The sequence below is a fragment of the Pseudochaenichthys georgianus genome, chromosome 5 (genome assembly GCF_902827115.2).
Source record: "Pseudochaenichthys georgianus chromosome 5, fPseGeo1.2, whole genome shotgun sequence".
NCBI lineage: Eukaryota > Metazoa > Chordata > Actinopteri > Perciformes > Channichthyidae > Pseudochaenichthys > Pseudochaenichthys georgianus.
This window is the reverse complement of record NC_047507.1, coordinates 23,794,745-23,822,618: the sequence shown is the minus strand read 5'-3', so window position 1 is coordinate 23,822,618 and position 27,874 is coordinate 23,794,745. Positions and strand designations below refer to the sequence as shown.

Here is a 27,874-nt window from a genome sequence, read left to right as displayed (position 1 = left end):
AAACTTAAACGTTCTGCTTTGACAGTCAGGACACGCTGCAGCATATCCTCTTGTCAGAGAAAAACTGTGCAATGTAAGTGATTAACCTCGTAAAGGTCTGATGTCCAATATAGCCTACCTTTCAGCAGTGTACACATATTTTTGTGAGAACCAGCCCTCTGTATGAAAAATGTATGTGTTTTTAACTCCCAACTCTGAGTCACTGAATTATGTATTGTCAGAGTGTCTATTTTTAGTATAAGTCAATGTAAAACACATGACCAGTGGTGCAGCGATGTGAGACACTGTAAGTTTAACTTGAAATTCTTAAAGACTTTCCGCGAACATATCTCTTTTTGATGTTTTAATAAGAAAGCGGATCATGGTATATGGTCTTTTGACACTCATGACTTGTGAGCTGAGGATTTCAAGCATGCTCTTAACTTGACTGGATGCAAAATCCATGGACTGTACCAAAATAAGTAAATAAGTATGAGAAAGACCACCAATCACCAATTTAAACATTTTATTGTATCAAACAAATGTAGATTACATATGTAATCATCAATCATTTCAAGTAAAATTGGAACAATTACATATTACATTATTACCATTCAAAAACAGAACAAATCATTACATAAATACACTGCAGAAGAAGAAAATAACTTGCACAGGAATGTTTTTACCATCTTTTTAAATCATTTTGTCATTGTGATCATTGGCTTGTTGTGATCAACACTAGGGTGGCATTAGCTTACTGTTTGTTAACAGTTTTTCTTTCTTTCTTTTAGGCATGTCTATGTTCCATGTCATGGAAGGATTGTCACAAATTCTACATAATAATGTCACTATGTGCTAACAAATAACTGATGAAATACATGTAGGATGTAAGAGTTTGGTGATGACTTTATAATTTTCTTGTTTCATAAAAAACTAGAATGAAAAGGGAATGCTGGTAATTACAATTTGTTGAAATGACCTGTTCAAAACAATAGTAGAATTAACAAATTAAATAAAGTCACTCTACGTTCAGTGCCATGCAGGAAAGTGTTTTGTGACCAGGTTCTCATTTCTCCAAAAAGTGTCAAATATGATGATACAATTTGCTCACTGATGATGCTAAGTTAAAATAAAAATAAATCGTAAGCATATCTGTATACTCAACCCTCTGTCCAAAGCTATTAGAAGTTTACCACTACACAGTTGCTGGTAAAAGTCTTGTATTAGGAGTGCGATAGCTACTTTAACCAGATATTATGTTAATTGGATATTAGCATAGATTAATATGTCCTCCTTGGAAGTCTGACGGGAATCACTTGTATTTATTCCTGTTTGCAGTCAGAAATAATGTTAACAAGTTCAGTTTTTTAGTCGTGTAGTAAATAGTTAATTTTTTTCAACGGTCTTTGGGGGAAATATAAGATAAAGTCCTTTACCTCTCATTAGATGGCGTGTGGTGCAGGGGGTCACAGGTTCAAACCCCACTGCAGTCAGCATGTCGTTGTGTCCCTGGGCAAGACACTTCACCCCAAATTGCCTCTGTGAGTATGTAAGCGCTTTGGATAAAATCGTCTAACAAGTAATGTAATGTAACTAGATGGGGGTGTGTGTTTGTGATTGTCAGCAGTTAGCAGGTGACCTCACCAAGTAAACAAATGGTAGCCTATGTGATGGGCAGACTTGTAAGCAGCAGTGCTGGAAAATAACCATGGATAGATTAACGCCCAGGCTTCATTGCAAGGACAACACCAGCATCTGACAGAAACTCGCAGGAAAGTAAGTTTAATGTTTAATGTGCTGCAGCTGAGCGGCTTATTAGCATGCTAACCTCCAAACTAGCGATGGCAGTGCTCTTTTCAACTGTGAATGTTTGTTTGGTCGCTCATTCAACAAGCTGCTGGTTTAGGGTCAGACATGCATTCACGTTTGTATGTTCAGGGGAGTTTTGCAGGAAACTGTATGTAGTTCAAGGTTTTGGTGGTTGTTTTGTGTTGCAGGGTGCGTTATGGCTATTTTGATAATGCGTTATGCAAATAGGGATTACAATGAAGAGATTTGATCGGCTGTATTGAAACCAGGTCCCCATCGACTTGAATGAACCGTGTTCCAACCAGGTTCCAACACACTTATACAAAAGTATCAAGTTCTCCATTCAGGTTTCTGTTTTCTTTTAATTAAGCACAGGAAACTAAGCAGATATGCAATGCTGTTAGGGTTACAAGGCTCAATGTTTCTGATGATCATTCTCATGATGAATGGCTTATCTATGAAATGTCAGAAAATAGTGAAAAATGCCTCTCAAAATTCCCTATAGTTCAAATTGAGTTATATTGTTGGACCAGCAGTCTGCATTTATTCTTTTAAAAAGTCAATCAATAGCCTTTTATCAAAATAGTTACCCATACATTTTCTGTCAATCAGTGCATTGACCAATCTTTGCAGCTCTACATGCTGTAGCAGAAAAAATAACATGCAATTTTATTCCAGTGTTCCTTAAAGAATGTATTTGTAGATGTCCAATACAATAGTGTGAACACATGTGTAAATATGTTTTCATTAAACTGTCAACCAACCTAGATGTTGCCTATACCCACTCACTGGAGATTCAGCATCTACCTCACTAAATCACTTCAGTTGAATGTTTTGGTTTCAGTCCCAGTTATTTATGAGGTTCAAATACATTTGTATTGCTTTGAATGTAACAATAATTGCTGGAGTCATGGCACATATAATGATGAAAAACGGTCTAAAAATGATTGCAAACAGAAAAGGTGTTGCGTTTGAACATTAAAGGGGACATAATGCATGTGAGTGTAGAAGTTAATGAAATTGAATGTTGGACTGAGATTGCAAAAGTCTCTCTTTCTAATTAACTAGATACAGTAAGCTAGTTTTAGTTCAGTGAAGGGGAAGCTAAAACAAATAGATTTTAATTAAATACATCACACAAAATAATTTTCGAAACCTTTGTTGTTGTTCTTGGTGTGGTTACTAAGGCCTGACTGTAGAGGAACATGGATGCCCTGATGTATCTAGAGAGTGGATCTGCAGACACAATCTTCTGTCATTGTGTCGGCTGGCTGAGCAGCTTTGTGTTGTGCAGAAGACCGCTCTATTTCTTTTTCTCCAGGCTGCATTTCTTTGTCTTCTCCTCTGCTGGCTGACTCGCACTGGATGCTGCTGCTTTTGTGTCTGCAAAAATAGACAGAGACATAAAACACTTAGGGGCAATAAGATAAAGACAAGTGGGGGATCTATTGGAGTCTTGCGGCTAAACAATAACTATTTATGAAGACTTTATGATATATATATTAAGTCTTAATATATTCATATACTACTACCTACAATAGGGATGGTTGTTTCTCCAATTTATGAGAAAAGTAAACTTTCCGTTCCTTTTCTTGTTTTTACTACTACTACTACTACTACTACTACTACTACTACTACTGCTACTACTACTACTACTACTACTACTACTACTACTACTACTACTACTACTACTACTACTGCTACTACTACTACTACTACTACTACTACTACTACTACTGCTACTACTACTACTACTACTACTAGAAGGAAGTATTTTTGGCATTTCACTTTCCCTTTAACTTGGACAGATCTTTGGGTCATATCGTGCATTCAATATTATTTATGAAGTGACTTGTGTGTTATTCATTATTTATAATTAAATTTATGGCGACAATTATGGCTGGGATTTATAGTACAAACATTTTAGTTGAATGAAGACTGTGTTACGCACTCATTTGTTATATAACACACTTAATTGTCTTGTTTATAGGCCACATATATTGAGAGAAAGAAGTCAAGAAACAAACCAAATCTACAGTAAAGACAGTAAACCCACAGTATCAGATCAGTCCCCGTTAACACATTTTTCCACTTCCGTATGAGCTGCCTCCCGGCGGTATTTCAGCCACAGCAGGGCTTTGTGAAGTGTGGATCAAAGCCACTATGTGTGTCGACAAGCCGTGATTACATTACACCAAGCCAAGCCTATTGAACTGTTTACATATCTATATAAGTATAAACCCTGCCTAGTGAACAGATGATGAAGAGTCCCCTGAGGGAAACTGTTCCTGTGTAAAGGTGGCTCTTACCTGCTTGCACGTTGATGTGTTGTGATGAGGGATCTGCTACGTTGGCAAGGCTGGAACAATCCTCCTTCTCCTTGGAGAGGGGGCACCCGAGCCCCCCAGCAGCTTCTGAGAGACTTTCCCTCGAGAACTCTGCAGGGGACAGAGATACAAATACAAGACATCTTGAAGGTGAAGAGAGAAAGCTTTACTTTCCACCATACAGATGTGTGAATAGACTACTCCAATATCTTCTGTTAAATAATGTTAAAGTAATGAACTTCACTGCTTTTTCTTTTGCGTTTTTTTTAATCATGCCGAGTGAATTTAAAAGGCTGGTCTTTAAGTGAAACCACCACTCCAATGGACTAGTGTTAATGGTCATTAATGGTTCCCCTAGTTTCCCCTTTGCTCCTTTTTATCTGTACAGGGAAACTAATTGGCACCTATGAAGCAACACATACAAAACCTAGTTCTCTTGTGAATAAAAATAGATAAAAACACTAACACAAATTATGTTTGCACTTCAGAAAGGCAGCCCTCATGATGCATTAGTGCTGGGTAATTACTGAATGTGTGTGCAGTATGTGCTGTCCTCTCTGACCTGCCATTAAAGTGAATTATTTGGCCTAAGCTAAAAAAGCTGATGCTCTTTTTTCCCCATCAGCTGCTGAAGTGTTTGGCAAAGTGAAAAGACAGTTCCTGCCAAGACAGCCCTTTGAACCATCTTAGTGTAATCATTAAAGGAATTATTCACTTTCTGGCAGAGAGTTAAATGAGAGCTTTGAAACTGTATGTCTGCATGCTGAAAATGAACTGCAGTCGATTTGCTTAGCTTAGCATAAACATAAAACATGGGGGGAAATAGCTCGCAAAGCAACAAAGGTCCATGCACCAGCTCCTCTGGCATTTAATAAAAATAATATTTTTTCTTTAATCTGCACAAAAAGTATAAAAATGTCAAACATTCAAGTAACGCTGGCTTTGGCATTTTACTGATTATTAATAAGCTTTTATAAGACATGAGATAAACAGGCCAACTGTGACCGGTTGCTTGCCAAATAGTGAGCCCACATTTATCTGTACTGCTAAGCCTTATATTGGCTACCTAGCTTACTTCGTCTTCTTCGGCCGTTTCTCAATGTCGAGTATACCTGCTGCGGCCCCACTTGATGACATAGTATACTTTAATTAGTGGCTCTGCTGCAGGTTTACTCGACATTGAGAAATGGCCTTCATCAGCCAGCATCCTTGGCATCTGTTGTGCACTGAGTTGATTCTCGCCAAGTAGCCAATATAAGGCTTAGTCATCTTGCCAAATAGTGAACCTGTGTTGATGTATGACAACTATGTTAGAACTGGTTTATAAATGGTTCTTAATGATTAATAAAGTGTTTACAACCTAATTCATAACCCAATTATAAACCCTTTATGAATCCTTTATAAGGGTAGTCTTATTGTAAAGTGGTACCCATTTTTTTTGTGGATAAAACAAATTAAAAAAAACTTCAATTGTGAGCTTTTTAGGTTCTTGGTTGGATTGTTCTTGTAATTGTTTCTGATATGTCTTTATGTAATGTAAGACATGAGCTGTTGGCCGTAGCTTCATAATTTAGCATGTAAAAGTTGGTGTGAGTGGTGTTGTTCCAATGTTCTGCCAGAAAGCGAATAAGCATATTTTTTTAAGTGTTCCTTTCCATTTCCCAGAAACCTTTGTTTAACTTCTTCTGATTCTCCTCTTTTTGTTCCTCTTTTTACAACCTTAAAATGTATAAGCTGTATTTAGTTTCATCCATTTACCTTAACATATTTCACTAAGCTTTTTCTCCCTCTTTCCTCGCATTCCATCTGCTCTCTTTCATTGTATCATCAACATCTATGTCAATCTTTTAATACTTTGTATTTACTTCTTGTAGGCTTATTTTTGCAGGACTTTGTAATGTGGTATTTCAACATTGTTGTATTGGAACCTAGTACTTCCTCCAACCCAGCTAAATTGTAAGTTGCAGTGTCTTTTGAGAGTAAGTCATTATTGTATTTGGTTTAAGGAGATGTATAGTAGACAGTTGAAAATGAAATCCTCTTCTTCACAGACTCCAAACATACCCTCCATTTGGCAGCGCAGTTTCTCAAAGGCCTCTGCAGTGGCCTCTGCAGTGGCCTCTGTAGTGGCCTCTGCAGTGGCCTCTACAGTGGCCTCATCGTCATGTGGGAGCTCCTCCCCGGGGGGGAATGAGTCGGGGCTGGGACGATCCGACAGGCAGCTCTCTGAGGAGCACTCGTCCCCCCCCCCCTGCTGCTGCCTGTACAGGTGGTGCTCCACCATAAACTGAAGCTCTGTGAGGAGAGACGTGGAGATAAGAGAGGTGAGAGATCGGGGAAATACAAGTTGGTTGGGAGGAAAGCGTTGATACAGGAAGGAGAGGGGAAGATCAGAGGGTTAAGGAGTGGATGGAAGAAATAGTGGAGACTGAAAGTGAAAAGCACCAAATCATTTGGGAAATGTTTGTAGAAGAAGGAGCGAGACAGGAAACTGGATTACAGTAAGAGGGAAGGGAACTCATGGAATGGACGGGGTATGAACAGTAACCATGAAAGAGAGATGGAGGTGGAAATCCAACACTTAAACTAAATATTGTCGGTTAAGCATTTGAATAAACCAGCAAAGTTTAAACAACACCCAGCTGTGGGGGCAGGTAAAGATACATCAGAGTTGGGATTGTATTAGTTTAATTGCATTCTTGTACCTCATTCATCCACAGTTTGTTATTCTCCCTACTGTGTGAAACTAAAGTGAAATGATCATCAGCCTGATTTCCTCTAAGAAGTGACTCATCACGCTTGGAGATGTTAATTAATAAATAAATTAACATCTTTGCGCTTCAGATTTATTAATTGTTCCTTTGCTTCTGTTGTTTGTTTGAACTTATCTTTCTGCAGTCCTGCATGAATTATTACATTCTGTATTTGTACTTAATTGGAAATTGATACTGAAGATAATATTTGCAAACGGCCTACAGATTTTATTCCAGTAGTTCATCTCTTATCCGGCTTTGTGCTTTTCTTTAGTTTGTACTTCGGGTTTGCTTTAGGTGGGCAGGGTATCAAATGCCCTAATCTCAAACAGGCCCACTTGTTTAGTTAAAGACATGAACATTTGGACATATTCTTGTTAGGCGATAGGGGATAATGAGTCCTTGCTGAGGCAATTGAAGCTCTAATTGGCTTGAGGTAGAAATCGGACACTCAGGGTAAACCAGACTTCCATTAGCTCAGCTTCTCCTAATACGTTTACATTTCCTGACATCTGATACTTATACTCTTATTGGACACACCAAGATAGGTTGGCCTTTATAAAACGTTTTTCTTAAAATACTATTGACACTGCATTACGTATGACTTTTGGTTTTTCGCTTTATATTTTTTTATGATTTTCCGGCTGGTTATATAATTTGGATTCATCATATTTTTATTCAAGATGTCTCTTCCAAGTTTTATTTTTAATTTGAACATATGCTCAATTTGACCTGACATGCGTGACTTTAGTATTCTGAATAAAGACAGCTGCCTTAATCATCACCACCGTTTTCTAACCAGGTTTCTATATTTATTGAGATTGAACACATAAAATGTCAACACACATAAAGCTAGATGACCGACTCTACCTTTCATGGTAGGGTTTCCCTTTTGCCCTTTTCTCCGTTGTCGAGGGGAGTTCAACAAGGCTGCCTGTAAAACATCAATGCGTTATATCAGCTGGACAGAGAGCACTAAAATGAAGGAGATTATTTCAATACACAGTGAACTAAGTTAAAAAAGGACAAGACAAAAATAACTTGCATAATTATATTTCTGTAACCTTATTCCACAAAAATGTACCCTCATGGAGCATGAATTAAATTACCTTGTACAACTGGTTTGGGAGACGATCTTCATCGATTTCTGCAAGAGAGCAAACAATCTGTTAAGTACTTAACACAATAAAACACAAAAATAGGGGATTTAAAGCAAAAACTGAATAAACAGGTTGATATTGGGCAGACTGAATAATGTGAATAATAGCACAGTTGACCTGTTCAGTATGTCAGTGCAGCTGCTGTGTCTCCAGAGAGCGAAGGTGACCTCTGGCCAGATGGTTTTCTGATACACATGCACTAAGTGTTTTCTCATATCTTATCAAGCATGGTGGGCAGAATTATGTTTTTTTTCATACTCAGCTCTGAGATGAGTGACAACTTACTCTTTTTGTTTGCAAACAAAGAGGATGCTAATCCACTCATCTTTTTAAAGCCCCTCATGCAGCTAACTGCTGATGATTAAACAGTAATACAGTGTTTATCCCAAACTCCCAATGGGAGAGTAGGTGTGTAGCCTACTGAAATACAGTCTGCGGCTTATTTGATTTACAGTCAGTTGGCAGTGTTTAGGTACACTTGGCTAAAACAAATACAACAGTACCTTCATGTCACGTTGTAAGTGTTTCTATTATTTTGTCCAGCCTATTTATATCACTGAGATAGGCTAAAAAAATACTCTCTATGTATTGCAATACTGTTTTTTGGCAGTATGTCTGCATTCATTTTGGCTAGGTTTACCAATAAACTGCACTGCATGTTAAAGCAATCATGTACTTTTTTAGCTAAAGAAGGAAACTCCCACATGATGCTACACCCACGTAAAGCTCATGTGACTCCCACTGGATAAAGATTTATCATCCGTAGTCGATATGTGAAACAGGACTCTGTGTTCACTATATGAGAGGACTAAAATAGAAACATAAAGACAGTTTACTGGATTACAGTGAAACATTACATTACATTGCATTTAGCTGACGCTTTTATCCAAAGCGACTTACAATAAGTACATTCGACCAGGAAGACACAACCTTGAAGAAAACATAATCATATAAGTATATCAGGTTTCATAGAGCCAACCATTAACCGCGATCAGTATGCGTTGAACCTGCAGCCAACTCTGCCTTTTCAGCCTCGTAACTTTTTTTCTAGGACACAACCGTGTTGCTTGGCAACCTATGCATCCCCAGGCACTAGGAAGGCACTGTGAGTGTGTGAGTATGTGTGTGTGCATATATTATTTCTACTTAAAAGTATGTGCAAGGCTGTTCGAAATGCCAGTGATGTGCTTGTTTCTCTCTCTCGCGCGCGCTCTCTCTCTTTCTCTCTCGCTCTCTTTCTCTCTCGCTCTCTCTCTCTCTCTCTCTCTCGCGCTCTCTCTGCACCAAACATAAACCCAGCGGTATATTAAACCCTAACACTAAAGTTGTTCATTTCAAGAGGGATTCATCTCTACGCGCCGCGTGTTTACAGCAATGCTCGAAACTGAATCTTACAGTATGTTCAGCATCTCCCGGGAGTTCATACAACCATTATGGATCTTGGTTCAAATCAATCCCGGGAAATGGGCCATTATGAGACTATCCTTCAAGTTACAGAGTCAAGTTTAAGACTTGTTATCTGGTATTTGACACCAGCTGCCAAACTATATAACTCTGAAATTAGAGTTTCTCGCAAGGAGTGCCAAAGTTAGTTATTTGCAAAAAGACAGCATAATTTTAACGTGAATGTATTTTAAATGTGTTTAAAAAGCATTACACTAAATGGGGTAAACTTATGGAATGATGATGATGATGGGACATTAATTCTTACTAATAAACAAAGAAAAAAAATTATAGTACACTTTCATTTTAAATAAAAAATTAAGTGTTTCTGTATATGAAAATATGCATGTGTATCAAGTATTCTTTAGAGTAGGTAGATTGTAGGATATATGTTATTGTATACATGCCATTGTTGTGTAGTGATCATTGTTAGCGTATTAAGTTGTAGTTTAAACTTCACTTTTTTCATTGCTTTAATCTGTTTTTGACATTAACAGATCATTAGCTAATAATTTTGTTGGTTTTTATTGTATCTTCTTGTATGAATAATATAGCAAAACCTGTTCCCCTCCTGTAATGGAAGCAGTTTTATCTGCAGTTTTATGAGGCTTTTAAGTACCACCGAGTAAGAGAGTATTGTAATTAAAGTACAAGGTGTTTTGACCCTAATAATTAATTTGGATCAATATACTCCAGATAGGGACATAACAGCTTATTACAGTAAGCAGCTGTTCTTTCATTTAAAAAACAGACTTTGTTACAACTGAGAGTAGTAGTAACAGGAGCAGTAGTAGATAACATACTTGAAATATCATTTGGGTCACAAACATTACATTGGGCTTTCACACGGCAGATTTTCAGATTGTTTTCTTTGTTTATCGAGCCCATCTGTGCTGCACAATGAGAGAAAAGAGGCTGTTCCAGCAGTGATGAGTCTATCACTGCAACTCCCAGCGGACTGGCTGTCTGACACAAAGCCAGATGAGAACAGAGACACTCTTCTGACTCCTTATTCAGCCAAGGCGCTCTAATTTGGCTGCCTGAAGCATGGTGTCAATTTATATTTTCAGTCCTGCAGTCTTGCATTTAAAATAGGTTTTACTCTTTTGATGTTGTTTCCTGTGGCTGTGCAAAGGGCAAATAAATGGTCCCTTTGCACAGCATTGCGTTTAAACAAGCAAGATCTTTAAACACAGACTTCATCTGTTCAACAAAAGTAAAGAATTACAAATGCTAATCATGTTAGTGCCTGTAATTGTAACTAGAGACTGTATTTGTGCGCAGAGCTGACAAGCTGCAGCTGCTGCTTTTGCTTGAGGAAGGCAAGCATACAGTATTATTGACAACAAATGTCCAACAAAAACAGTTTTTTTATCTTGAAGACCTGACTTTTCCTCTTTAGGGAAGATCAAATCAGACCAATTCTAACCATTTCTGATTCCTCATTATTAATCCCACAGCCTGCTTTTAAGTTGCCTGTACATCTGTTGCTTTACTCAGATATGCTATTAGGGTTCACAGTGCACAGGACAGAGCAATCGGCAGGGCTCTGTCTCATGTGGAGCACACCATTACTGCACCAGCACAGCTCATCTCCCTCATCATCATCATCATCATCATGAACTCTTCCTCCCAATCCCCCTTCTCTCTCACACTGTCTGGGTCTCTGGTCGATCTCTGTTTCAGATTTGATGCTTGATTGTTTTTGTCTTCAGAATATTTCCATGGCATGGCTTTTTTGAGACGCACTCAAGATTCATCTCAGTGCGAGAAGAAACATAAAAAATAAAGAAGTCCGACGACTTTCTTCTAGCTAACATGTTTTACCGTCACCAACAATCTGACAATAGATTCAATTAGTTTGGATAAATGTATCAATTCCAGACAGGAAACTGTTATAGTTGCACTGCACAATGAACCCTTACAAAAGAGATGTTTGTTTTTAAAGAAATAAAATCTAAAGATTGAAGAATTGTCTTCTTTTAATTTATTTTCAGACAGAACACAAAACAACAACAAATAAGGGACAGAGTTTAGTTTAACCTCGTGTAAAATGAATATGACCTAATATATATATTATTAAAATAAACATCCTCTTTTCTTGTAATCTTCTATACTTTTTCTCAGTTTATTTTTTCTAATGATTTCACTTCTTCAAATAGATCTCTACTTAATGTTAATGTATCTTACTGTAATTCTCTTCTTCTTTTCTCTCTTCCAGCCTCTGATGTACTAAGCAGGCAGGACTGTTGAGGGTGTTCTCTGCACTTTAATGCAGAGATCAAGGTTGACTGTGAGACACTCCACATGCTCAGAGTCCAATTACTGAATCAATCACAGACACATGTAGTCACACTCACACGCAGAGACACACATTAAGCGAACAGATCCCAGGAAATAATCACACCCAATTAGAAGGACAGTTGTTTTCAAGATAAAAAAACACTCAACTCTCAGATATAAAATGCTGTGAGTTATATATTAAGCCATCTTTGCTGCTATGCTCAAGAATGCTTCAAATTTTCAGTAAGTCATAAAAAATACCATCTGTTTTCTCACCTTGGGAAATGTACACTCACCGCCTTATCTCAGCAGCTTATCTTCTATTAATTTGGGTCACATTACACACTCATGGCAAAGCACAGCAGCGGCAGGCAGAGAAGCACGGAACCACGGGATGACTCACAAGAGAATGAGAGGGGCACGTTTGTGTTTGATCATTACAATCCCATGAGAGGACAGACACACATACAGCTGTTTTTGTTGCTCTAATGCAGCAGAGAGTTCATTTTCTGCAAACGACTTCAGATGCTGCATCACAGAAATACAAATAAGAAATAGAAATGTCTGAAATATTGTGAAGCATATTGTGGCTAACTTGTTGTTGTGTGGTGCTTGGTTAAGAATATATTTGTTATTCTGTCTGTATGCTCACTCACCAGTAGGTTTGATTTAAACCTTTGATCATTTGGAAAAAATAAGACTTTATTAATTCGACCATGTCCTCAGATTGTAGCAAGTAACTGAGAACAGAAATCCAAAACGGATGACATCCAAATAAAAAGATGTGATCCAGGCTTTGAGATGTAGAATGCAAATCAATACAAAGACCTTACTGAGGGGGGGTGTGAGTGCTTGCATGCGTGTGTTCCTTACCAGGTGATGATTGATCACTGGATGCCACTAAAGTGGCAGGTGTGGGTCTGCGTCTTCTGATCTGAAAAAGTAGAACAGTTTGATTTTAAGTGGGGAAAAAAAACTATTTTCATCACAAATGTTTGCCAATATAACAGTAGAGCTTTCTGAACCAAAAATCATCCTATAACTTTGCTCGACTCGCTTCTGCTATAGTCGTTAAGTTTGAAGTGAAATATTGACGGATACAAATCTGAAGCACTTCCAGGCTGTAATTTCACACCAACGTTAACCTGTAATGGGTTATATTAACCAAACCAATCAAAATGATTAACAGTGCTTTGAAATGTGCACGTTTGCATTGCTCAGCCAGTCAGTGAGAGTGTAGCCCTGCTCCCTGGTACCAGGCCATATGACCAGCTCAGCATCCACTTTCTCTCATGATGCTGGCAGCGCATAACACAGACTGTGATCCATAATTGAGTCTTGTTCTCTGTGAAGATGCCTGAGCTGTTTGAGCAGGGATGGGTCTCACAGTGAGCGCAGTGCAGCCTGCCACCACCTATACAGCACTTGCCTCATGGCTCTTGACTAGTGGAGTGTGGCAGCTTTGGACTATTCTGGGATAAGAGCCTGCATACTTCACTAAGTGGTGCAGAAGAGAGTCCAAACCTGTGTTAAAGCTGTTGGAAACACTCCAGGTACAGTAGATGTAAAAATAAGAGTTGTATAACCTTTGTAAATTTTAAATGCAAACAGGCCAACATGTCTGTTAGTGTCCAAGATGGTTTTGGGTGATCTAAGTTTCAATTAAGAAAGTTGAATCAGGTAAAAAAGATTGGTTGCCCGGATTGCTAATGAGCCTGAAGCATTCTACAACTTTAAAACGTGTTGAATTTAACTTGACCTTATTGTTGATGCTGCTAAAACACCTGCATTTCCGTATGGGGATCAATGAGGGTTTATCTTATCCTATTTTATCTTATGTTTAACTCAAATAGAGAGAAGGGAAGTGAAACAATTAAGAAGAAAAGAGAACTTAACCCTAACCAGGAGCAGCAGTAATACATTTTATATTGCTCCTATGCAACATACAAATCTGTCTGTCTCAAAAAAAAAACATCAGCACCGTATATGCCCCCTTGCCCGGTTTTTGCAATAAGAATTGTCCAAAAATATGCCCATTGATATACATTTATTTTTCATTAATTGAAAAATACTTTCATCTACATTCCTGTAACACTTCTCACCATAGTCTTTCTGTCAAAAAGCTTAGCATATCTGCATTTTTCAGATTTTTACTTTATTCTCCCATGATCTCAAATGTATTTTGTATCACAGGGTTGATGGATAGTTTTTCAGTTAAATACGCGTCGTCAGGTTTTCAAATGACAAATGAGATCGGTTTTGCATCTACGTCTCCAAAACTTTGCAACCAAATGGGAGGAAAGGAATCCAGGATTAGGATCATTACTTTCCATTTTATTGCTATATAAACCTAAAAGGCCATGATATAGGGATTTAGATAGAAAGTCAATTCACACACACACACACACACACACACACACACACACACACACACACACACACACACACACACACACACACACACACACACACACACACACACACACACACACACACACACACACACACACACACACACACACACACACACACACACACACACACACACACACACACACACACACACACACACACACACACACACACACACATAGCTGACAGGGTTGCTGACTAATGCCGGTTGGCATGCGAGGTCCAGTTCTCCATGCATCTTTTTCTAAATGCTGCTTGTGCATTTAAAAAGCTGTGTAGTGTTCTGTAGTCAGCCAGATAGTTTAACCTCCACCTGCACCGTGTAGCATCACATTGTATTTCATGATACAACGAAATCCGTTTAACTGTTTTCTGTCAAGATGACAAACTAAAGATAAAGGTTTGAGCTGTGCTGTGAGTTTACAATGCAAATCAAATAGATAAGAGTCCTTTAGTGGCGGGTACATTTCAAGATCAACGTAAACACAAAGAGACAGAGGAGAATCAGCTAGTGTACATGTTTGACTTTGAGGCTTTACTTTGCTCAACAAATGTGTGAGGAAACCTAAAACGCATATAACAAAAACATTACATTAGGCTCTGCAGGATGAATTGAAAAATCAGCAGTCAGTGTTTCAAATGCACAGTCTTATTAGGTATTCAGATCATAAGAGCCTTCATCTTCACTACGTTTTAAATCAGACGTAGAGTACAGGAAGGAAGTGTGAATAAGAAGAGGCATTGAGTGACTTTTCTTTAGCAGGCAGGCAGAGATGTTTTACAGCTTTTGACATTTATCCAAAGGGTTTGCATGTCAACTATTCAGGTTCCTCTTGGTGCCTTTCTGTATCCGATGCTATTGTTAATATCTCTCGGAGTAGGTCTGTGTTTATGTCGACATAAACATAGGGAGGTTTCTCCTTGCACAAAATTGTATTCGAGGCCAATCCAATGCTCAATTGCTCAAACTACATTTGCACCTGCATCTTCACCAGAAGTGGGCGGTGGTGGCGAAGTCCATAGGGACTTGGCTTGGCAACTGGAAGGTCACTAGTTCAAGTCCCGGCAAGACCAAGTGCTACTGAGGTGTCCCTGAGCAAGGCACCGTTCCCTACACTGCTCGCCGTGCGCAGTTCATAATGGCACTAGATACTAGGATGGGTCAAATGCAGAGAAACCATTTCATTACATACTACCTGTACTGTGTAATGACAATAAAAGTGCAAAAAAAAGAAGACAGTGTAAATGCAAATACATCCCAAGCAAATTGGTGGCAACTGGGTAAAAAAACCCAATTATTTCATATGATTCAGCACATTACTTAGATAGTAAACCTTTTACTGTCTACATGTTTGAGTGTCACTATCTACAGCCCTGATTATTTATATACAGCCTCAAGCATCTTTTGAAAATGGTGATCCTAACAATCTACCTATTTACATAAACATTTATCAGTAATCAATAACTTCAAAACTGACTTCAATCAAACTACACCAGTCTAAAATATTTGTCATTGGCCAGGTTTAGTCTTTACAGCTGTATCACATCAAAGAAGAATATTACATATGCCTGTGCTTTGCAGTGCTGGATTCAAGGTTATTGACTTCCCCTGTGGGTGACACATGGGGTGACACTACGGTTATCTGTAGGTCCTGTTTTACAGATTTGTAGATTCGTTTTTTTTTGTCAGGTTTTTCTTGTTTTTGTTGTATACTATAAATCCATGTCCTTATATTCAAGCCATGTGTATGTGTTTTGTTGCTGTTCTTGAAACAGTCTCAAATCAAAGCACAGCGAGCCATGGCTGTGTCCATCTGATTATGCCTGGAGTCATTGTTATTCTCCTCAGCTGGCAGTAGAGTAAACTCCCTGTTCCTCCCTCACACAAATACCACCGCTCACTGGACAGGCCCACCGCTCAAACCACCATGCCTCCCTTTCAACCCACTGTCCATTTAAAATGCAGTTCCGTCACTTATCGCAACAATGAACAAAAACAGCCTTCGAAATTGATGGGTGGGCAGGGAGAGCTATGCATGCTGATATTCATGTGTGGGGCAGCAGACAAAATGCTCTTGGCTCGAAAATATAGGTCAAGTCAAGCGAGAGTCAAAGCCCTGTTTCATATTTAACACTCTTGCTTGGTTGACATTGGCTTTACCTCTGACTTGTTTCGGGCCACACAAACTCCAATGCAGTCTGTACAAAAAACATATTAGAAACAATTTATTTAGCCTAAAATATTTTTGGGGGGGAATTTTTCAGGGACCTTTAAATACTACTTTAAAAGGTCCCTGAACACTAATCACATATATGAAGCTTATGAACAACCTTTGCATTTTCTCATACTTGCTTGAGTCTCTTAAACCCAGAACAGATCTTATGTTTCATCTTCTTTTATACACTTTTGAAACATGGCATAATTGTATAATTAGGATTTTAAGCACTTTTTTGTAACTATCTGCTGATGCTGAAACTAAAAAACAAAGTGTGTGTTTTGAGGCCAGGATGTGCAGCAGCACCCAACAAAGAATATGCACTTGTCCCAGTGCTGATATGTAACATTCTAGTTGTTGTTTTGTACTGAATGCCCACTATCATTAACATTTAAATCCAGTGGAAGTTAATTAGCAGTGTTGCTGGAGCTACAGCTATTGTTCAGGCTTTCTTACTTGAGGCAGATTTGTCCTTAGGAACAATTTTCTTACCGTGAAATAACCAAACCTAAAGCTAATGGAGGTAAAAGAGGTTTAAAAACAAGGTCAAAGTGTGCTCTGGGAAATTCTGACGTGTAAAGCCTTTACCTCCTAACCCTGCTCATCCTTTGAGAAAAGGATCAGTGGTCATTTTGTAATACTTGTGCTATCAGTGTTGCCCTGTGACCTTCACTATAACAATGTGTTTGCACCAGTCAGCACCATACATCAGAAAAAAGGCATTCACACCCAGTAAATTGCTGCAGGAATAAAGGTTAAATAAATCTTTCCCACACCTTGTTATTAGGTGGGCTGAAGCAGTACGGAGCTGTCAGAGACGCACTATAATGCAGACACATATTCATGTGATTTCTCATTCTGTCATTGGAAATATGATCTTTGAATTGTTCAGGCTTAAAACCTCACAGACTTCTCCAACGGTGGTCTCTCTAGCTGAATGCTTTCATTAGGGAATTCACTGTTTTCCAAGGACATTGAAACCCCAGATCAGTGACATCCACTTTATTTTATCTCTGTTTTTTGGTCCTCTATCTCCCCGTAATTTCCCCCTATGATTCCTTTGTCTTCCCTTCCTGTAACAACCCTCTTATCATCGTCTCTCAATGAGTATCATACTACCAGCTACATTAGGGGAGCAGAGTCAAGTGGCAATGCATACGCTTTAACAAAGGCAAGAAGCGGCATTTTATAATAAAATAAAATGTTCAATCAGGGGTTGAGATTATTTTTTCAATGAATGCAGCCTGCATCTGCTCAGGCCTGTTAACCTGTTCAAGGGCCTGTTGATTGACAAAAGGAGAAACCGAAGTGTAAATGAACTAGAATTGTAATGTATGGGTCTTTGATAAGTAATTTCAGTCCCTCACTTCGATCTAATATAACCCTGTTTAACTGCTTAGCTCATATACTTATTCCTATTTTCAAATTGTAGCCTATGTTTTCACTTTTAACAATACATGAGAAAAGGTGAGGACAAACGTATGAGTTATTCAACTTAACAAGACCATCATGAGCCTTTAACAAATTAGCTTGAGTGTTAACTTTCCCGAAAACAATAAAGCTTGTTTGTCTGTGTTAAACAGTAATTAATATACATTCAGCTTAAACCCATATATTGTAGTTTAATAGGTCTTGGTTGCCATAATGTGTCAGAGCTATGTATGGTGTGATAATAACTAGAATGTACTGCATATTAAGTAAGGTCTTCTTGGAAAATGTCCCTCTCGAGGCTACAGAGTAATTATGTTCTCATTCAAGGACATAGTTGATCTGAAACATCAGCATGGGGAATATCAGGGAGGACATTGTCAGCCCTGAAACGTCTGTAAAAGAAGAACAGCACCTCAAAATGTCACGATTCATCATCTCAACAAGCACTATACTGCCTTTATCTATGAATATATTTCCTCAGGCAAGGAGCCTCCACCTTAAAAATGGGAAAATGAAATAAAAAATCCATTTTTGGTTGTTTTGGGAGAGGGTTTGATGTTTTGTATTCTCTTTCTTACAGAGAGTTAGCTGAGAAGATCAAATAAAAAGCTTCCATCTGTTGGATTATTATTAAAACTTGATCCACACGATTGTAATATAGGTTCACAAAAAGATTGGAAAGCTTGCTCTGAAGAAAGATAATAATATCTGCCAACCAGCACCTGTAAAGCACCTCAATTGTCATGTTATACCTCATTTTAAATCTTTATAATAAGGACTCTTTTCTTCCATATGAGTCTGCCGAAAGCCGCTATCCCAATCTCCAGTCTACTTATAAGCTAAGCAAAGCTCCTGGATCCAGCTTCCTGTTTAAAGATATTGTTATTCATAAAGAATAATTATATTTCCTAAATGTCCTATCAAGTAGTCAAACTGTAACACAGCCTGTTCCTAACACTACAATCTTCTACTACTAAGAAGAGTATTTGATAAAAAATAATCTGGATACTACTATCCTGGGTCACCGTCAGGTCTTGGACTACCAGGTACAGTCAGTTTGTGCTCGTTATTAGAACACAGTGAGCTCCATCGTAAGGTTATGATAACGTTGGCACACACTGTAGCTGTGTGTAGATAAGAGGATGAGTGTGTGCTGTTGTTGTGAGGGTCCGACCTCAGGGAGGCTGTTCTGAATGACGGTCACGTCTCCACGGAGCTGATTTACCATGTCGTGAGGGGTCAGGTTGCAGAGATTACTGAACCATTGGTGAAGCCCCCTGGCGTGACATTCATAAGTGTGCTTGCAAACACAAACAAAAAAGCACAAACAAAAATGTTCTATATTCTTCTCTTTATAGCTGACTTTTGTGCTGTTTGGCTGTCATTATAAAACTATAGGTTACTTACGTAACCCCAGCACTCAGAGTAACATGTAGTGAGATGTCTCACTATGGGATGCGCCTCATCGCGGAGCAAACAGAAGCATCAATCTCATTACGCCAATCCTGATTGGCCGGTGATTCTTGACGTCAACGTCAGGGGAAATCACCCCCTATAAGTAGCCTGCGCCACGACGCATGCGTCATTCAAAATAAGCACCTCTTCTCGCTTCACCATAGCAAGGAGGGCCGTCTGGTGAGACATCTCACTTCATGTAACTCTGAGGACTGGGGTTACGTAAGTAACCTATAGTTCTCATTCATAACACTCCGTTCAATGTCTCACTATGGGATATTGTAGCTCCCGTATTGCCAGACGAGCTTATCTCGAAGATCACCGATCAACTAGAATTTAACAGGTGGAGTCCCGACTCAACAAGGTGCCCAGCACTGCTCGGGCCACGCTTGGAGCGGAGACGTCCAGTCTGTAAAAGCGGACAAAAGTGAGTGGCGAAGACCAGCTTGCCGCCGCACAGATATCCTGGATGGAAACACCCTTGAACAAAGCCCAGGATGTAGCCAGGCCCCGAGTCGAGTGAGCCCGCAGACCCAAAGGTGCTTGCAGATTCTGACTCGTATAGGCCAAAGCAATCGCCTCCACGATCCAGTGGGATAGTCGTTGCTTAGTAACAGGCTTACCCTTGTGAGGTTTAGCCCAGGACACGAAGAGTTGGTCATTAAGACGAAGCTCTTTTGATCTGTCCATATATGTGTGCAAAGCCCGGACTGGACACAATAAATCCTGCTGCTGCTCCCCGGAGGAAACCAGCTGCGGAGGAAATGCCTCAATGTCAATTGGGGTACACGAACCAACCACCTTTGTTGTAAAGGCAGGGTTGGGTTTCAACAACACTCTCATTTGCCCTGGGGCGAACTGAGTGCATGAAGGATGTACAGGCAGTGCATGGATATCACTGACCCGCTTGGCGGATGCCAGGGCCAGTAACAGCACTGTCTTGAGTGACAGATGTTTCATGTCAGCTCCCTCCAGGGGTTCAAATGGGGTCATTTTGAGCCCATTTAAAACCACTGCCAGGTCCCATAAGGGCACCAGCGACCTGGAGACAGGGAGGAGCCTGCGCGCTCCCTTCATAAAACGGCAAACCAAAGGATGTTGGCTAGCCGTCTTACCCTCAAAGCCCACATGGCATGCAGCAATAGCAGCCAGGTACACCTTGATCGTGGAGAAAGCTCTGTGTTTATCGATCAAGTCCTGTAGAAATGATAAAATCACCCTGACAGGACATTGAAAAGAGATGTGCCCTTCTTGAAGGCACCACTCCTCAAACACCCTCCACTTACAGTCATAGAGAGACCTGGTGGAGGAAGCTCTCGCACTCGGAATAGTGTTTATCACCTTCTGAGGGAGTCCCACTGTATTCAGATTGTACCACTCACGTCACGGGTCAGGCCCATAGTGCCCCGTGCTCTGGGCGTGGGTGAAGGATCGCCCCCCCCGCCTGAGACAATCTGTCCCTGCGTGGTGGGGGCTGCCACGGCTGCCCGCACAACAGCTGATATATCACCGCCAGCCCGTATATTGCGGGCTAGGGTGGAATCATCAGAGTAAGTGTGTGGCGTTGCTCTTTCACTCTGGCCGGAGTTAAAGGGAACAGAACCAGGGGTGGGAACGTGTACAGAGGACCCGGAGGTCAATCGTGTACGAGTGCGTCCCCGCCTAACGGTGCGTTTAAATCGTGCATTAAAGAGAACAGCTGTCATTGAGCATTTTCTCCCCTTGCGAACAGATTTAACGCGGCTCCGCCGTAACGCACCCACAGCGGACTCTCGATCCTTGGATGAGGAGTCCAGTCTGCATAGAGTGGTGCACCTTTTGACAGTAATTCTGTCCCTAGGTGCATAACACCCGGTACTCGTGTCGTTCTCAGAGAGAGGAGACGTCTGCCGCTCTAAGGGATCAGTTTGTGTGCCAGTGGTGACTGGAGACAACGTAAACTCCCCTGGCGGTTCATCCACGATATCGTGTTGTCTATCCTCACAGGGGACATGAAGTCCTCTGAGAGAAGGCAGGAAGCATTTTTGGATGGGGAACACCGCTAAAAGCTCCGGGTAATTTACGCGTGCCCGCTGGAAGTCTCTGTTCTAGAGACCTCTCACCGGGCGACCTTCGTAAGTCCCCTGTCAGCCCGTCTGACCTGCGTCCGTGGTGACCACCTTCCGTGAAAGGACTGCACCCGTAGGCGCGTCCCGCACTGGAAAAGTCGGGGGTAGTGCCACTACGCATTTCATAATCACCAAAACTCTCCGTAAGCCGTGGCATTCGGGGTTTAGTTTTATTATGAGGCCCATGTTGAGCGGGTGCTTTACGAGGACATTCTCCTCCGTAATCTGACTCCGCTCGGTGGGCTTTATAGATAAAACCCTTCTTTCTGGGAGAGAGAGAACTCTTCTCTCCAGAATGTGGGTTGACTCTCACTGGGTTTGTGAAAACAGATAAATTATAACTGTTTTGAGAAGCCCAGGCAGACATCGTGAGTATCTCCTGCTGTATGCTCCTTAGAGCCAGCTGGGATGTCACTCTTATGGCTCCGACCGGCACTGCGCATGTGCGTGACGGAGGTGCCTTTTCAGCTCCAGCCGGTACTGCGCATGTGTGTGCCGGTGGTGCCCTCACGGCTCCAGTCGGCACTGCGCCTGCGCGTGCCGGTGGTGCCCTTAAAGCCCTGGCCGGCACTGCGCATGTGTGTGGCGGTGGCTTCACGGACCCGTCAATAATCCGTCCTTTGAGAGATGCCGTAGCTGCTCTTGAAAGGGGAAGGATTGACGGGCCGTTCTTTACAGCTCTAGCCGGCACTGCGTACGCACGTGGCGGTAGTGCCCTTAAAGCCCCAACCGGCACTGCACATACGTGTGGCGGTGGTGCCTTCACAGACCCGTTTATTATCCGCCTTTTGAGAGAGGCCGTAGCTGCTCTCAGAAGGGGATTTATGGTTAACGGACTGTTTATTGTCTTTCTTTTCATTTTTTTGAGCTGCGCCCTTGGCCGGAGCCTGGATGCGTCAGCGGAAAATGGTTTATTCAGACAATAACGATGTGACATGTGTCTTGTGCGGACTTGAGGATGGCGTTGAGGCATCTCTCGAGGCGGCGGGGACACATTTAGAGCCGGGGAAGGAACTTCCAGCTCCGTCACGGAGGGGAGAAGGAGGGGCTGTCAGGCCGCTCGCTTCTTCTTCCTCGCCTGCTGGCCGAGATTCTGGTTCGGCTGTGCCTGGGCTACAGCCGGAGCCGGAGATTTTCTAGACCAACTCGCCCTCGTCTCCTGCCTGGGCTGGGGACACGGGGCGGGCTGCGCCCTCTGCTGTCCCGGTACTTTGAACCCAGCAGAGCGCGGTGCAGCGTGGGCGAAGGGTCGCCGTTGCAAAAGCCGCGGCTGGACCCTTCGAGGGGGAGACAAAGGTGGAGAGCCTCGTCTTCCTTCTTTTTCGACTCGCACTTCCTTTGCATGGAAGCGAGAGCGGAGCCGAAAATCCCCTCGGGAACGATGGGCATGTCAAGCACATCTTCCTTTTCCCGGTCTGGGAGGTTGGTGAGGTTGAGCCATCTAGCTCTTTCCTGCACCACCATGATCTCCATTACCTTGCCCGTGGCCTGGACGGCGCAGCGTTGGACACGGAGACAAATGTCTGTGACCGCGGCTATCTCGTCCAGAGTGGCCGGTCCAGGATTGCTCGACATATCCTCACAGAGCTCCGCTTGGTATGCGGTTAGCATCGAGGAAACGTTCAGAGCCCTGGCGGACAACGCTGCGGCTCTGTAGGCCCGTTCAGTCATGGTAGACTGGAATCGGTCCGTTTTTGCTGGCAGCGTGGGGTTCCTGCTTGGCGGCTGGCCCATCCTCGGTAGGAGGTGGGCTGCCACCAGCGGTTCCATAGGTGGTATGTGGAGCAGGCCGAGCCTCTCCATACCGTCACAGTCAAGGGAGGAGGCACCCTGGATTGGGGCCTTGTTGCTAAAGGGCCGGTCTCTCCACGAGACCGACACCTCATCCAACATCTCCGGCAAGACCGGGAGGAGTTGCCTCTTTGCCCTAGTTGTTTGGGAAAAAAGTTTTCCCTCGTAACGGGACCTGGAGGTCTCCTTGGCCACTTCGGGCCATGGGATGTCTAGTTTGGCCGCAGCGCGCTGACACACGGCTTGTAGGTCCATACTGAGACAGGGCGAAGCTGGTGTGCTGTCGCCCGGGGGAGCAGCCATCGCTCCCGGCTTTGCAGCCTGAGTCCATGACATGAAGATGTCGTCTTCCTGCTCATCCGAGTCAGACAGGAGGAACTCAGAGGTGTACTCTTCGTCCTCCATGCAGTCTAACTCCAGGACATCTTCCGCGGGTGAAACCGTGGTGAGGTCAAGTCGGGAGCCCCAGCTTGGTATAGCGTGGGGCCCCGTTCCCGCGTTTTTTGCCGCCACCGGATCTCGGCCTGATATGGCGCGGGATTCCGGTTCTGCGGGTGCCGCTGTCGGTGAGCCCCAGACCGCAGTGAGGGGCTCCATCTCTGCGGCAGACGTCCCCGTGTCTTGATTGCCGGTCGGCGGATCAGTGGACATGAGGGGGTCCCGTCCCGACAGGTTCACTTGTTGCGCTAACCTTCGGTGGAGGCTCTTCACGGTGAGGCGGGCACAATGTCCGCACGAGCCGGGGTTGTCGATGGCCTCCTGGGCGTGTTCCAGCCCGAGGCAGGACGAACAGATCTGGTGTGAGTCTGTGCCTGACACTTTCAACCCGCAACCGCAGCGCCGAGCCTCCGAGTTCCTGACTCCTCTGGTGTGAGGGAGAGAGGCATCCATCTCGTTCGCCGTGAGGCGTGGAGAGGGTCCGCTCATGACAGGTACGTTCGAGAAAAAATGTTTACCGATCTGTCTTTAATCCGGGGGAAAAAGGACAGCGTGGGTCTTTTTCTCTCAAGGATATTACCTGGTATGGTAATATTCCTGTAATCCTTTTCTCCTCCGTGGAAGAGAGAAGAAAAAAGTGTCCTTGCTACCATGGTGGCGGTAGTGAGGGAAAAAACACAAGTTAGCAACTGGTGTGTTGCTAACTTGAAGTCAAAACCTTACCTTACTCCAGAGGAAGAACGGCGAGGTTGACTATAATATTCTCTGTGAGAGAATCGGGTAGCCGGCTAACGCCCGTCGACCGAAAATTAGTTGGGTTCAGTCTGTGACGGACATCGAACGGAGTGTTATGAATGAGAACTACTTAAGCACTAGCATGCCATGCACGACCAGGCCACCCAGGTTTTTTAAAACTAAAAGTCTACAGGCTCAATGGCAATCAGCCAAGCCATTGTCATGCTTACTGCGGCAGAACAAATAAGAACAATCTTGAGTCTTTGCAGAAGAGGTAAAGTGCATTTATTGTGGAGCTAAAAGAAGAAGAGGTAAAGGTAAACCCCAGGCTGGAGGAGTTTAAGATCCTATATTGAATGGCTGCCGCCTGGGAGCAGAAGGGTGGCCAAGTAAATACAGACAGACGACACCAACTCCCTGACACGCAGACACAAACAGTACAGACAGGGAGACCAGAGCATCTTTAATTACATCTGTATCTGTCAGGCACATGCACAGAGAGGAAGAATCAGTAGGAGAGACAAATACACTGGAAGAATGCAGACTCAAAGAAGCAAACATAACAACACAAACACACTTTTTACAAATGTACCAGAGGCACCAATTCACAGACACGGAGTTTCAAATAACAGTAGGACAATAAAATATGCAATAATGTTTCTTAGTTCCACACTGGAACACACCAATATGTTTCAGGCCTGGATAATCACGCCGTTGAACCATCACGCAACTCAACTGCTGGCAGATTCATTACAAATCCGGAAGATTTCAGACCAGCTGATTTGGCTATGCCTGTGAAATGTATAAAAGCAGACTCTTCAGTCCGAGTAGTTGCACTTGGCTGTAGAGACATTGCTCTCTGTTTTCTTTCTGCCTGTTTTGCAAAAGATGATTAAAGACTCGGAAGGACAACTCTTTCACCAGTTCCTTGCAAGAATTTCCACCAAATCGTTTCATTGTAGAGTTGTTGAGAGCAGTAAATAATAGATTAACCCTGGTCAGAAAGCTAAAATAGATAGAACACTCAAAAGAAATTCTGAAGCTTAAGAAATAGAACAAGATATAATGTTAATATATCGAGTCGAAAAATGAAACATTTACAAGGAATATAATCATATTCAGTTCTAGTAATTCAGTATCACTCAATCATTATGAGAAGGGGTTTGTAAGCAAAGGACTCTCTTTAAAACATCACTATAACTTCTATGTCAGTCCATTTATGATAAAGAGTTGCTTTGTTTTTCATTCTGTTAAATGTGTTCAATTGTGCTTTCCCTGCTATAAGAGTAAATTACTGCTATAAGGCCTAAAGGTTAGTTTTGTCCAATTAAAACCAGTGAATACCTATGAAAACAAGTAATCTTTATATTTGTTATTCATTGATATCACTTTGTAGATGTCAATTTATGTGTTGCTATGGAGAGAGCTGTCCCGCCTGACTGGTCAAAAGCGTAACCAGGGAATGCTCTCAAAGTTACATTTTGTTGTACTCTGACCTTGTTTTCTGCTGAACATTGTCAGTATTAATGACTGACATGACATATCTAGCTACGCAAAGCTAGTTTGATATTACTGGGAACATTTCAAAAGTATCAACGGTAACAAAAGGCCTTTTTACAAATGTACCACAGGCACCAATTCACAGACACAGAGTTTCAAATAACAGTAGGACAATAAAATATGCAATAATGTTTCTTAGTTCCACACTGGAACAAACCAATACGTTTCAGGCCTGGATAATCACGCCGTCGAACCATCACGCAACTCAACTGCTGGCAGATTCATTAAATCCGGGAGATTTCCGACCAGCTGATTTGGCTATGCCTGTGGTTACTGTAGGGAAAAGTATCAATGGTAACAAAAGATGAAATAACATCACTTATTTTCACACTTAAAGATTGCAAACCACAAGAAACAATGTAAACATTTTACATTCTCCTTGTTCTCCTTTCAATTTGAGTGGAAGTTATTACACTTCCAGCTCAAGTCCAATTTGTGTGCAGAGAAGGACATTATGGAGGATTTAAACAGTGTGCTCATTGTGTTCCTCACATTTGAGCCTAATAATACTCATTAGCTCTAACTCAAACTGAGCCTTTTATCCCAAACAATCCAGTGAAATGTCCTCTCAAAAGCAAACTCACATACATGCTAAAAGCAGTCTTCCCAACATCTCTTTTCTTACTGTCACAGTTGGGAAAAGAGTGACCAGCAGAAATAGAGAGATACTAAAACGAGTGCAGCCAGACTCATAAATCTTTTGACTCGAGGCTCATTTGTAATTAATAACCTGCCTATGTTATATTTATAAAAAACGAGAAAATGGGACACACCTATTAACTGCATTCTCTAAAGACACATGAGTAGCACCCACTGGGTTTTTCAGTCAGTAATAAGAGTTATTTTCTTTTGAATCCTTAATGTTGAGTTTATAGGATTTAAAAACAAGTGAATATCTTTCCATCTTTTCTGACTTCCCCCAGTGGAATGTGCTTCGAAGTCAGCTATGTAACACAGTTACAATTTATTATTTAGATCAATTTGAGATGTATGTGATAAAAGTATTTCATTGCTGATAGCAGATTTGGAGCAAGTTTATCTTTTGATACTTAGCAACTATTGTCAGTATCTCACTGCTGTACAGTGCGTGCAACCAGTCAGTAAAACCAAAACAACAAACCCTTGGAGATCTATTCACTGCAACACCCCTTTTTATCACTGCTGTGCTGACATACTGTGTCTCCAAGAACCTGCTTCGCTGTGAGAGGAACTGGAAGAATCAATCCTAAATTAATCATGATTACTTTAGCGCTGTATTCAAAATACACAGCTGGCTAATTATGTGTAAGAGAGTAATAGGAAGCTGAAAATGTGGTTCCTTCAAAGTGGACATTTGTCATCATGCATTTTGGACACAGCACACTGCGCTTTTTATTCCAGCTGAGATGCTCATTTATTACTGCAGCCCTTGCTTTGATGGCTGGCACAAATGTTTCTCTGTTTTTTGTGACAAGCACAAACTCTGATTTCCTTTCTAATTATTCCACAATAATTTTGATAAAGTCTAATTAAGCCACTGACACATTAAAGAAACCTTTAAAAGTCCCTCTAAACTAAACCATCCTCCACTTTCTGCCCCTCACCTGTTCTGCTGCCTCTGGGTCCAGGTGTGTGTCCAGAAGGGGAACGGTGAACTGTATCTTCCTGGGGCTCCCGGTATCCATGGTGGCTCTGACTGTCACAGAGGATGACTGGATGAAGAAGAGGAGGAGGGAGAATCCGTCAAGTAAATGAGGGTAAATAGCTCAGAAGGCTGTCTGAAGATAAGTGGGCTCCAGCTTATAAAAACTAAAATGATGGTATAGTTTCTGTCTGACTATTTTTTTTACTTTTAACTCACTTTTCCCTGATTTCCTAGCTTTTTCTTTGGCACCCTGCTTGTTTCTACCCTCTGCACCTGCTGGTGTCTCTATCCCGGCTTCACTCTTCTTCCTCTCTGTCTCCCCCTGCTCTCAGCGCTGAGGCAAGGGCATT

At 41.7% G+C, this 27,874-nt stretch overlaps 1 protein-coding gene across 2 annotated transcripts; it reads right to left on the bottom strand.

The window, feature by feature from the left end:
- Positions 1-488: 488 nt before the first annotated feature.
- LOC117447020 (protein phosphatase 1 regulatory subunit 1A-like) lies at positions 489-27,874 on the bottom strand. Of its 2 annotated transcripts, XM_034083588.2 has the most exons (8): positions 27,741-27,874; positions 27,484-27,591; positions 12,628-12,688; positions 7,978-8,015; positions 7,739-7,802; positions 6,180-6,410; positions 4,098-4,226; positions 489-3,171 (listed from the first exon to the last, which is right to left on the bottom strand). In XM_034083588.2, exons 2-8 carry the CDS (start codon positions 27,562-27,564, stop codon positions 3,092-3,094), a joined length of 684 nt encoding a protein of 227 aa, XP_033939479.1. In that variant the 5' UTR covers positions 27,565-27,591; positions 27,741-27,874; the 3' UTR covers positions 489-3,091. The 2 variants fall into 2 exon arrangements, with proteins under 2 accessions (XP_033939479.1, XP_033939478.1); XM_034083587.2 differs by having other exon boundaries at positions 27,484-27,874.

Excerpts from the sequence above, each read along its gene's own strand:
- LOC117447020 (XM_034083587.2), bottom strand. The coding sequence starts at position 27,564 with ATGGATACCGGGAGCCCCAGGAAGATACAGTTCACCGTTCCCCTTCTG. Across the intron at positions 12,689-27,483 it reads ACCCAGAGGCAGCAGAACAG|ATCAGAAGACGCAGACCCAC; the intron begins GTGAGGGGCAGA and ends CTACTTTTTCAG. Across the intron at positions 8,016-12,627 it reads CAGTGATCAATCATCACCTG|AAATCGATGAAGATCGTCTC; the intron begins GTAAGGAACACA and ends GCTCTCTTGCAG.